Here is a 12,671-nt window from a genome sequence, read left to right as displayed (position 1 = left end):
AAAGATATCAAGTTTGAGGCCAGTCTCAGAAACTTAGTGAGACCCTGTCTCAAGTAATAAAAAGGGCTAGGGATGTAGCTCAGTGGTAAAGCACCTCTGGGTTAGAGCCCCAGTACTCCCCATCCCCCTGAAAGTTCTGATGAGCTAATAATTTTTCAACAGAAAAGGATGATGGGCCAAATAATCTACCTTAGCAACGACTAAGTGTCACTGTGCACATGCTCACATCCCTAGAGAGACCAGAAAAGCAGCAGGCCGGCTGGGGTAGCTACAATTTTTCCCAAATGGAAACTTGCTCATAATCATTTCAGAGAGAAGAGAAAATATAAGGAATACTGAATATTTTACTTTATAATGTAAAACAAATCAAAATTTTCTTCATTATCTACCTGGCTACATGAAATGCTTACCAACAGAGAGACAAAGCAATAGCCAGGATGAATAGGAACCCTGTTCTCTGAGTGGGTCTTAAGCAGAAATAGACCAGTGAGAGTAAGCCCACAATCTCTGATTGAGCCCCGATCGCACTTAACTTACAGAAATGAAAAACTATTTTCTTAACACATTTGCAAAAACTTTTCTTTCTTTCTTTGTGGTACTGGGGATTGAACCCAGGGGCACCCTACCACTGAACTAGCCCCATCCTTTTTCTTTAAAAAAAAAATTTATTTATTTTAGTTGTACACAATACCTTTGTTTTTATTTATTCATTTATATGTGGTGCTGAGGATCGAACCCAGGGCCTTGCATGCGCTAGGCGGGTGCTCTACCGCTGAGCCACAATCCCAGCCCTAGCCCCACCCTTTTTAATTTTTATTTTGAGACAGAATCTCACTAAGTTGCCCAAACTGGCCTCAAATGAGTCAGTGATCCTTTTGCCTCAGCCTCCCAACTTGCTGGGATTACAGGTGTGCACCATCAGGACTGGCTATGTTTGCAAATAATGAATTTAAAAATACACTGAGATACATAACTAAAATAGAAAAAACTAAGAAATCTGAAATTGTGATACAGGTTGAGTATCCTTATCCAAAATGGTTGAGACCAGAAGTGTTTCAGACTTCAGACTTTTCAGATTTTGTGATACTTGCATATGCATGATAAGACAGCTTAGAGATGGAACCAAGTCCCAACACCAAATTCATTTACAATTTGTATGCACTTTATACACACAGCCCTGAAGTAACTTCATACAATGTTTGTTAACAATTTTGAGCATGAAAAAAAGTGTGATGGTGTGGACTTTTCCATTTGTGTCACAGTTGCTTTGGAGTATTCTGGATTTTGAATGTTTGGCTTATTGATGTTCACTCTGTAGTTCTAACACCAGATAAAGAAAACTATAGTATATTTTGAATGTTTAGTTAAATTGCCATGAAACTACTCAAAGAACATATTTTAAAGGATTAAAAAATTAACCAAATATAAAAATCAGAGAATTTACCAAACCCAACAGGGAACATTTTCATACATCATCTGTCCTATTAGAATTTATATGCATATGCACTTTTTTACATAGTATTATCTGTAGCCAATATAATTCTAAGAGTGTAAACCTGCTTATCTTCAAAATCATTACTTTTATGCACAAAATATCCCTATTATATATCATATCATTTTATTCAAACTTCCATAGTTCATTTTAAAAAAAATCTATTGATTTTGCTAACTGCATATAACACACAATTCTTTTCCCAACAGATAACACATGCTATTAATATTAAGATGGATTCAAGAGGGTCTAGGATTGTGGCTCAGTGGTACAGCATGTACAAGGCCCTGAGTTCAATCCTCAGCACCACATAAAAAAATAAATAAACAAAATAAAGGTATTGTGTCCAACTACTTCTAAAAAATAAATGTTAAAAAAAAGATGGATTCAAGAATCACTTTAATACACTGAAAAGTCAACACAACCTATAATTATAAAAAGCTTCTCAATCTTTTTTTTTTTTTTTTTTTTTTTTTTTTTTTTTTTTAGTTTTCGGTGGACACAACATCTTTATTTTTATTTTTATGTGGTGCTGAGGATCGAACCCACCACTCCGCGCATGCCAGGCAAGCACACTGCTGACTGAGCCACATTTCCAGCCCCTACTTCTCAATTTTTAATGTAAAAAATCAGTCATGGAATCTTGTTAGAAAGCAGATTCAGCATTGCAGGTCTGGGGCAGGCCTGAGACTCTGAATTTCTAAAAGCTCCAGGTGATGCTCATTGCTGCTGGCCCCAGGAAAGCACTTTTGACAAGTATCAGAGTTATGGGCCTCAACTAGTATTGCCATATGGTAACAGTTACATCAAAAACCATGGCTGAAACTGTTCTGAGAATCAATGAATAGCACACTCACAGATTCTGAAGCATTAAAGACTGAGATTCTATTAAATACATACTATACTCACAAAATTATCAGAAGTAGCAGGTTTAGCTGCTCCATTGGAAACAGTTTTTGAGGCTCTTAATTTTATTCCTTCAGCTGTGAAGAGAAACATTATACATACATGTAAATTATAAAATAATATTTTCCTTTATTACTTCACATTTAATAACCCATTAAGAAAAAGGATTTTTTCCCCTAAAGGAAAGTTAACAGTGGAAACTCTGAGCAGAGTGCTAGCTTTACTATGCCATTTGAAGATATAGGAAAGAGGTATGGAAAAAGTTAATAGTTTTAAAAAATTGATATAAAGATAATGTATATTTATGGGTGGCTGGGACATTTCAATACACTTGTATAATTTGTGATCGGCTAGAGTGACAAGTACATCTGTGCTCTCAGACAGTCACTATTTCTTTGCTGGACACACTGGTATCCTCTCTTCTAGCCACTGTGAAACACGAAGTGACTGTGGCCAACTGCAGGCCCTCTGGAACTCCTTCCACCTGCCTGTAGTTTGCACCTGTTAACCAGCCGTCCACAGTCTCCCCTTCCCTCCAGCAACATCAGCCCACTCTCCACCCTTGCAGGACCAGCCTTTCTAGCTTTCTCCTATGAGTGAGGCCTCATGGTGTGACCTCTGCCCGGGCGGATTTCACTTCAAGGTGTCCTCCAGGCTGGGTTTTTGACAACTGTTCATCAGAACAACCAGTACAAGTTACTAGTCTGAAGCCTAGCTTTAGAGTGCAATGCGCACACGCTCGCATTATTTCCTGTAAATTCACTTCAGTTTCCGGACTTGGAAGTCTGTAGAATCTGCAGCATCATGTTCAAGAATAAAACACACATTTGGGTATTTTTACTTTGCTGATAAATAAGTTGTTGGAACATGCTTACGGTAGAAATAAGATGAGGAAGAAAAACATTTTGTTCATATATGACCTAGATTCTTCTTTATGTCAGCAGTTTCAGTGTGGCAAAGGTCAAGAGCTTGGATCTTGAACTAAACTGGCTCACTTATAATCTGGCTCTTCTTATGTAACCTTGGGTAAAGCGATGACTTGGTGTTTCCAACTCTAAAATGGAGATTACAATGTCTCTCTCTCATAGAATTCTGGGAGCATTACACAACTTAGCACATAAAAAGTACCTGACACACAAATACTTACTTATGCCCAGTAAGTATTCACATTTGTTATTACAGTAATTTACAAATATTGCTTCTCCATAATCTAGGACAATTGGTACATTATTGTGAGATCTATAGTGTAAGTTGGGGGAGTTGTAGCTCAGTGGTAGAGCACTTGCCTAGCATGTGTGAGGTACTAGGTTCGATTCTCAGTACCACATTAAAAAAAAAAAAAGTCTATCGACAACTAAAAAATATATTAATAAAAAAACAGTGTAAGATGATATAATGAAATAAGATGAAGTTCTAGAATCTAAAAAATGTTTCCATGGGGCACTGTAAATTCTAGCATTTCTTTAAGAGGTACAATATGCTAATCCCTAAAAATTGAAGTACACTTATAATATAACAATACACAAATTTTAAGTGTACAGACTAAAGAGGTTTGACAAACACATACCTTTATGTAACTACCATCCCAATCAAGACATTGAATACATCACAAAAGGTTCTTTATGTTCCTTTCCAATCAATCCTAGCAATCCTGTTCTGAGACGATCACGTGGCTCCTTTTGCCTCTCCTATAATGTCATATACAGAACTATCATCTATGCTCTTTTGGATTTGGGTATTTTTGTGCAATGTAAAGTTCTTAGATTCACTCCTGTATAGAATGTTACTGGATAGTATTGAATTTCTTCTGTTACTGGATAGTATTGAATTGCTTTCTTTTTTTTTTTAAAGAGAGAGAATTTTTTAATATTTATTTTTTAGTTTTCAGTGGACACAACATCTTTATTTTATTTTTATGTGGTGCTGAGGATCAAACCCAGCACCCCTCGCAGGCCAGGCGAGCGCATTACCGCTTGAGCCACATCCCCAGCCCAGTATCTTCATCCATTCACCTGTTGATAGAGGTCTGTTATTTCCAGCTTTGGATGATGAGGAATAATCAAGTGGCTGTAAACAGTCCTGTCCTTCTGTGGACACCTGGTTCATTTCCTCTTGGAGTGGAATGGCTGGACTGCCTGACAGCTCTAAGTTTGGGCTTTTAAGAAACCGTGGGGCTGCTTCTGGAGCACTCTTCGTGCCTTTCCTTCCTTTTAGTGGTGCAGGAGACACCCAGCTGCTGCTGGCCTTGTATTTTCAGCCCTCTAAGGGAGCTGTGGTGGCATCGTATTACAGCATGAGCTGTGTTTCCCTGGTGACAAGGACATGGAGTACCTGTACCTTAATGCTACTGCTGTCTTCTCTGGTGAAATGTCCATTCAAGTCTCCTGTCCCTGTTTACAACGTGGGTTTTCTTTGACTGATTTGCAGGAATTCTTACCTTATGACTTGGTGTCAGATACATCTATTGAGAATATTTTATCCCACACACTATAGGTAGTCTTTTCATTTTCTTAAGTTTCTACTGATGAACATAAAATTTTAATTTCAATGAAGCTTATTTTATTGATTTTTAAAAATTTTATGGTTACTGTCTTTTGTGTACTAAGAAATTACCACATCCAAGGTCATGAAGACAGCGTCTGTTTTTATCTGGAAGATTTATAATTTAATGATTTACTCTTAGGTCTGTGATCCACCTTGAACTAATTATGGTTAGATGCGTGCTAGCCATCCAGGTAACTTCTCCATATGTTCCAACAGTTGTTCCAGCACTTTCTGTGGAAAAGACTGCCTCTCCTTATAAAAGCCCCAATGCCTGGGCCAGTCAACTGACCCGTGGGTGGGCTCACTTCTGTCACTGGTCTCTTTCACTTAATGAGTTTTCAAGGTGTATCCACATCATGACTCAAGAAGGTTTAAGCTCCTTCAGGTCTTTTGCTTTTCCATATGCATTTTAAAATCAGCTTAACCCATTTTAATTTTTATAGTTGTAAATGGACAAATGCCTTTGTTTATTTTTACGTGGTGCTAGGATGGCACCCAGTGACTCACACATGCTAGGCAAGCGCTCTGCCACTGAGCCCCAGCCCCAGCCCTCAGCTTAACCTTTGTGTCTATTTTTTTGTCAGCTAGAATTATGACTCAGATTGCCCTGAATCTACTTATCAGTTTGGTGTACTGACAGTTTAATATCAAAAGTTCCAATTCATAGATGTGTTAGATCTCTGTATTTCTTTATCCTAAAATTTCTTTCTGCATTATTTTGTGGTCTTCAGTGCAGAGATTCTTTGCATTTTTTCAATAAACTTGTTCCTAAATATTTTATTTTTGAAGATTTAACTTTCCTGCTTTCAGTCAGTATACAGAAAAACAACTGGTGAGATTTTGTGTCGTCACTTACTGATTCTCCTCTACTTGAACAGACGCTGCAGGGTTTTCTAAGTGTACAAACAAGGAGTCTCAACACTCCCTCGCACCCCTGCTTTTCCCGCTCTCCAGCACCCTTGTGCTCGCCGGCCTGGGAGGAAAGCACTGGCTGTTTCACCACTGAGTATGGCTACTGTATAGTCTTTTCATGCCATTTCAAAATTAATTTGTTGAGTTGGGGTTTATAAGATCTGCATCTAGTGAGATACTTTTCTTTCTTTTTTGGTGCTGGGGATTGAATCCAGAGGCATTTTACCACTGAGCTACTCCTTGGCTCCTTTTATCACTTTTTTGAGACAGGGCCTCACTAAGTGGCCAAGGCTGGCCTTGAACTTGGCGATCCTCCTGCCTAGCCTCCTGAGGAGCTGGGATTACAGGTGAGCGACACTGTACTTGGCCTCTTCGTTCTTTTAATATGATGAATTACACTAAGTGATTTCCAAAATGTTAAAACAGGCTAACAACCCTGGGATAAGATCCCTTGATGATGATTGCCTTTCCATACTTTGCTAGATTTTATTCATTAATATTTTTAAAGAATTTTAATGTCTCTACTCAATGATATTGGTAATTTTTTTCTTGTAATGTCTTTGTTAGATTTTGGCATCTTTAGTTGCGCTGGCTTTATAAAACAAATTGGAAAGTTTCTCATCTTCTCTACATCCTAGAGTTTGTATAGGATTGAAATATTTCTTCCTCAATGAAATATGTGAAAGATTCACCAGGGATCTAGTACTCTATAGGAAGATTTTAAATTATAAACCACATTTCTTTGATAAAGGGCTACTCAGAATTGGTGGCATAAGTTTAGAACTAAGATTACGGTAGTTTTGTTGTGTGTTCTTTTTCAAGGACTTTGTCTATTCCATTCAAGGTGCCCACTGACTACCACAGAGCTGGTGGTGACATTACCTGTGTACCCCAAATACTGCTCCCAACACTGGAAGTCTCTCCCTACACTGGCATTTATTGTCCTCCTCTCTCATTGACAATAGATGGCAGTAAATGCCATTTCTACTAAGCCCCTTTGGAGGGCTCTGTTGATTTCCTCTGTTCTCCCTGCTTTCCATTTCATGATATAGGCGCTTAACCTTCAAATTCCCTTCCTTTTCATTAACTACTCTAGGTTGATCTGCCCTTCTTTTTTTACTTTTTTAGTTCTGAGACATACAAGTCACTAGTCTTACATGCTTCCTTTCTTAGTAAAAACTGCCAGCCACTGAAGCCATCCGTTTTCTGGGGACTTACTAGTCCCACAAAGTTTGATATGCTATTTTTATCATTTAATAGAAAACATTTTAGATTAGCACTTGTGATTCCTTCTACCCGTTAGTTACTCAGGAGCATGCTACCAACTTCCAAATGTTGGATTCTTTTTAGGTATCTACTATCAATAGTGCCTAGTTTAATTCCATCATGGTTACAGTTCCCTCAGGCCGTTACATATGATAGGCAAGTGCTCTACTGCTGAGTTAAACCACCAGCCCTTGTGGGAATATTGAAAAGACTTTTCAAAGCCATATATTATAGTCTATCTTGTTCAATGTGGACTTGAACAGGTCAATTAAGGCTTTGTTCAACTCATAACTGATATGTCCACTTGCATTATTAGTGACTGAAAAAGGAATGTTCAAATAGATAATTATGACCAAATTTGTCTATGTAACTTTAAAATATGTGAAATATGGCTTCTTGGTAAATTCAACATTTTACCATTAAGAAATTATGCTTTTAAACTTTTATTTGTTTAGGTACTGGGGGTTGAACCCAGGGGTGCTAAATTACATCCCCAGTATTTTTTTTATTTTGAGACAGGGCCTCACTAAGTTGCTGATGATGGCATCAAAATTGCAATCCTCCTGCTTTAGCCTCCTGAGTCACTGGGATTACAGGGGTGCACTACTGTGCCTGGCTGAAAAGATGCTTTTTAAAATCCTGGTGGTTCTGCCTTGAGGTTTACTTCATCAGAACCCACCCTGACTCTCCCATGCTTAGTGTTTTCGTTGTACACCTTTTTTTCACTTTATGCACTTTTCACAACCAGGTGTCACTTTTAAAGCATCTCCTACAGATATCCCATAACCTGATTTCACTTTTTTTTTTTAAAGAACAGTTTAACAATCTCTGAACTTGAATATTCAGTCCACCTGCATTTAATGCAATTATTAAAACAGTTAGATTTACATCAACCACACTGTAATTTGTTTTATGTTGGTCCCTTCTGTCTTTTCCTTCCTATTTTCTTTTGGGTTGTTTTAATATTCTGTTCTATCCCTTCTGTTGGCTGCTTTTTAACTGGATGCTCCAAAGATTCCAAAATGTTTCATACTTATCGCAATCTACTCTGCACATAGAAACTGTAACATATTGTGGATTTCATTTACACCTAGCCTGTCCTTCGTGTGACATTCATATATTTTACTTCCACATATCTTACAAACCTCACAATGTACCCTCACTATTTTTGCTTCAAAAGATCAATTGACTTTTCCTTCTGTTTCTCTTATAGCTAGTTTTTAAATTGATACTACTTCCCTTCAATCTAAGGAATTTCCCTTAGCATTTTTCTTAGGCCAGCTCTGCTGATGACCAATTCTTAGAGCTTTATTTACTTGGAAATACCCTTTTTCACTCTCATTTTTGAAAAATATTTTTGTCAATACAGAATCCTGGGTTGGCAATTTTTTAAAACTACTTTAAAAATGTCATTCCACTGTCTTCAAGATTTTCAGTCTGATGTCACCGGTCTCTGGGTGTAAAGTACCTTCTTCCAATGGATTCTTTTGAAAGCTCTGTATTGGTTTTCAGTAGTCTGCCTCTAAGGTCTCTGAACACTTCCTCTGTGCCTCTCATTAGAGCTTTGCCGATCCAAGGTTAGTGTTATTAATCATTTCTGTGTTTTTTCAAATATTTTTATTCCCCATCCCCTCTTCCTCTGGAGCTCAGTTACGCACGTGCAGAACGTTCAATAAGGCCACGGGTCACTCAGGTCACATTCACTTTGTTTCTAGCCTTTCTCTCTAATTTTCAGTTTATGTCTTTTGATCTGTCTCCAAATGTTCACCCTTCCCTTCTGTGCGTCCAACCTGCACGTCTCCTGTTAATCCAACCCAGCGAGTGACGTCAGACATTAGATCTTCAGTTGTAGTGCTCTGGTTCTCGCTTCTCCTCTCGTGCCTATGCCTTTCTCCCAGGTTCCCTCTCTCCTGAACTTCCCATGGATCGCTGACCTGTATTGACCTCGCTAGATTTCAGTAGGGTGGTTTTCTCCAGCTCTGCTTTAGTTTTAGGTGAATACCGAAGATCCCAGAGCATGGTTTGTTCAGGGGTTTCGAGGAAAGCCCAAGGTGTTCATCTAAGCCCTTTCACTTGCTGAGATTCACTTTTCGAAAGCCGCAGTGGGCAACCCCCACATCTCTGCTCTACTCCTCAGGCAAATAGCCTCCCTCTCTGGCAGCCTGGAGTCCTGCTCAGCACAGGCCCAGTTCAGCATCAGTGGAGGCTTGAGAGACGTGTGCTCTCCCCTTCACAGAGTTCCCCCTGCGGTCTTCAGGCATTGCACAGCCCCACTCTCCACTCTCCACTCCCCCTTCGTGGGCAGGGCAGCGTCCCCAGAGGCCATGTGTCAGGACAGGTTCTGTCAATGGGGACTCTGAAGAGGGCCACTGCCCGGGTTCTGCTCTGGGTTTGGTTGCTCTCCAGTGCTTTCCAGTGCTCCGTGTTGTCAGTGTCCACTGAGTCGATACTGGTCAGACATCAACACAAAGGTGTGTCACTACAGTTCACCCCATCATTCCGGAAGCTGGAACTTCAGTGCATGGAATTCTAATACTAATAATTTAATTAATTCTAATAATAATAATTTAATGGTGAATAAGCTTTTTGGGTTTCTGAACTTTCTTAACAGGAGGGTCAAAAAAAACATGAAAGAGTGGGTTGCTGGTGAGAGGAAGATGAGAAGAGGTAAAGGAAGGGGCACTGGAAGCATGCTGGTCATGCCATGATGTTTGCTGACCAGGCATTTTCAAAGAATTTTAGACAATGAGGCAAGAATCAAAATAAATTATGAGAAAGAATGTTACTAATAAGAGAAATCAAAGCAGGAGGAAAGCAAGACAGAACAGGTAGAGTCACTCTCAGTATCTGAATTACACCTTGATGCTGCCTTATTGAGGGCTTCATTAGAGCACATGGCAGACAAACCAGACTGCAAAATGCAATGCGGAGACCAACAGAGAGAAAATACATGGTACTGGAACCATATTAGACATGCTGTGGACATCACTGGGAAACAATAGGTGTGCATGCTTTTAAAAGAGCAAGAAGAAACAAGGCACAGAAACCCAGCCACCACGTAAGACCAGCACCTCTCCAGATTAAGCACCACATGTTGGGACCACGATGTGAGAACCATGTGCCCACTGTAATGCTTTAAGTGCAAATAAGGAATAAAGGCTCCAGCTACATTTGGCAATCCCCAAATTTAATCGCTGACTTTTTTTTTTATGAGCGCCTATCATAAGAAAAGGTTCCTGTAGATGTTTACAAATATTTACAGGAGAATTTAAAATGATGCATGTGGCTGTGTATCACATCAGGGAAGGATCTGACTTGCTACAGCAAGTACAACCGTCACCTAAAGAGAAAACATAACACTCACTTAAATTTTCAGACGTTACCATGAATTCTTCAACTTCATCATCAGAATCATCTATTAAGGGCATAAATGCATATCTGTATAAAGAAGGAGGATAGTGTCACTAGTGTGCTTAAACCTGTTCAATTTTTAGTTTATATCTAAAGTAGTCATTATATATAAAAACCTACATCTTGGGACTGGGGTTGTGGCTTAGTGGTAGAGCATTCGCCTAGTATGTGGGAGGTCCTGGGTTCGATCCTCAGCACCACATAAAAATAAACAAACAAACAAACAAATAAATAAATAAAATAAAGGTTTAAAAAAGTAAATTAATTAAAAAAAAAACCCCTACATCTTGAAAGGTTCTTTAATAAAAAATGTAAAATTTAATTATTTTATTCTCGAGTCAGCAAGAATCACCGTGAAGCTATGCTGGTGAAAGCAGAAGTGGATAAAATCTTTCTGGAAAGCAATTCCACAATCTATACAATCTATGTGCTCAGGCAGGTTATGCCCTGCAGTACTTCTGTCTCCCCGCGAGGTTCTCCTTCCTGCCTGCGGCTTTCCAGCTTGTCCCCTAATGAAGACAAAGTCTGACTGGTGAAAATAAAACCCCTGGTGGAGTCACACTTTTGTGGAGGCAAACATCCTGCTGATGGTGATTAATCAAAGCCTCCTTTCCTCAAGACCTTCTGGTACTAGCTATCACAGTTCCACCTGCCATTCATTCCACTAACAAGAGTTTACCCAGACAGATGTCCAACAGCATTCTTGTTCTTGATAACAGCAAGAGTCTAAAGACAAAATGTCTAATAACTGCTTATATAAACTGCTGTAGGCATATTGTGGAATGCCATAGAGCCTTTAAAAAATAATGTAGTAAGCTATGATGGCGCATGCCTGCAGTCCCAGTGGCTTGGGAGGCTGAGGCAGGAGGATCACAAGTTCAAGGCCAGCCTCAGCAACTCGGTGAGAGCCTAAGCAACTTAGTGAGACCCTGTAACAAAAAGTAAAAAGGGCTAGGGATGTGGCTCAGTAGTAAAGCACCTCTGGGTTCAATCCCCAGTAACAAAAAGCTTTCAAAAAGTACTGGACCTACAAATGACAACATGGAAAGACACGTCTTACACAAAAAGGTGTGAAACAGAGCCATGTGTGTATGACTGCCATTTTTAAAAGGGGGAGAGCAACACACATACTTTTTCCTTTTTTCCTTGAAGGACAGACAAGGAATATAATAGTTGTTTCCGAAGGCTGAGAGGTGAGGCAGGAAGCGGTCTTCCCATCACTGCAGCCCAAGGCAGAGTTTCTGAAGGTGACACTGAAGCCTGCACCACTCTGGTCCCACCCTTCCTTTCCAGCTTTACTCCCCTACAAGCACAGGTGGGGCACCCCAAATCCAAAGATCTAAAAATGTTCTGAACATCATGTCAGTGCTCCAGAAAGTTTCAGATTTTGGATTTCAGATAATCAGGTTAGGGAAGTTCAACTGGTAAAATCTATGCAAATGCTTAATATATAATTGAAAAAATCCAAAATCTGAAACATTCCTGTCCCAAGCGTGTTGGATAAGAGATACTCAACCTTCCATCTGGGCTGTAGCTCAGTGATAGAGCACTTGCCTAGCACACATGAGGGCCCGAGTTCAAGCCCAGCACCATGAGAAAACAGAAAAAAGAAAGAGGAGACACTCAACCTCAATTCTGACCAAACTGCCTGATTCGCCTTCCCCCACCCAGAATATGCACATTCTTCCCCAGCTCAATCCTCCACCGTCTGCTCCTTTCCTAAAGGAGCAGCATGCCTCCTCCTGGTATCGTCCTCATCCCTCTCCCCTCTAGACTGGTTTACACACCTCTTATTTCACTGTCTCGAATTTTTTATGTTTGTCGCCCCACTTGACAATATATTGCTTAAAAGCAAAGACTACTTCCCCAGTTTCTCAAAGTGTTTTTGACTCTAGGAGGGGTCAACAAATGCCTGCCAACTTCAACTACGTATGCTAGGTACCTCTGATTATTTGCCGATGGTCTCCACAAAAACATTATTACAATAAGGATGAGTGAGAACAGGAAGCTCCAAAAGGCCTCATCCACCCAGAGTTCCATCCAGTCCTACAAGAAGAGCACGTCAAACAGGAGAAGTTAATTTTCTGACAAACATACAGATTTCCCATCCAAACAGAGCACCATGACGAGGACTAATGGC

General features: G+C 39.6%; 1 protein-coding gene across 1 annotated transcript in view; it reads right to left on the bottom strand.

The window, feature by feature from the left end:
- LOC144249769 (transmembrane protein 87B-like) overlaps positions 1–12,671 on the bottom strand; it is a 32,648-nt gene that overhangs the window by 9,517 nt on the left and 10,460 nt on the right. The window contains exons 6-8 of the mRNA XM_077791938.1: positions 12,474–12,577; positions 10,485–10,558; positions 2,402–2,475 (exon numbers count right to left, since the gene is read on the bottom strand). Of these exons, the coding sequence (XP_077648064.1) occupies positions 2,402–2,475; positions 10,485–10,558; positions 12,474–12,577 (252 nt within the window). The remainder of the gene's footprint in view (positions 1–2,401; positions 2,476–10,484; positions 10,559–12,473; positions 12,578–12,671) is intronic.

This window comes from Urocitellus parryii, chromosome 12, assembly GCF_045843805.1.
Source record: "Urocitellus parryii isolate mUroPar1 chromosome 12, mUroPar1.hap1, whole genome shotgun sequence".
Lineage (NCBI taxonomy): Eukaryota > Metazoa > Chordata > Mammalia > Rodentia > Sciuridae > Urocitellus > Urocitellus parryii.
The sequence above is the reverse complement of the archived record's forward strand: the minus strand, read 5'-3'. Positions and strand labels throughout refer to the sequence as shown.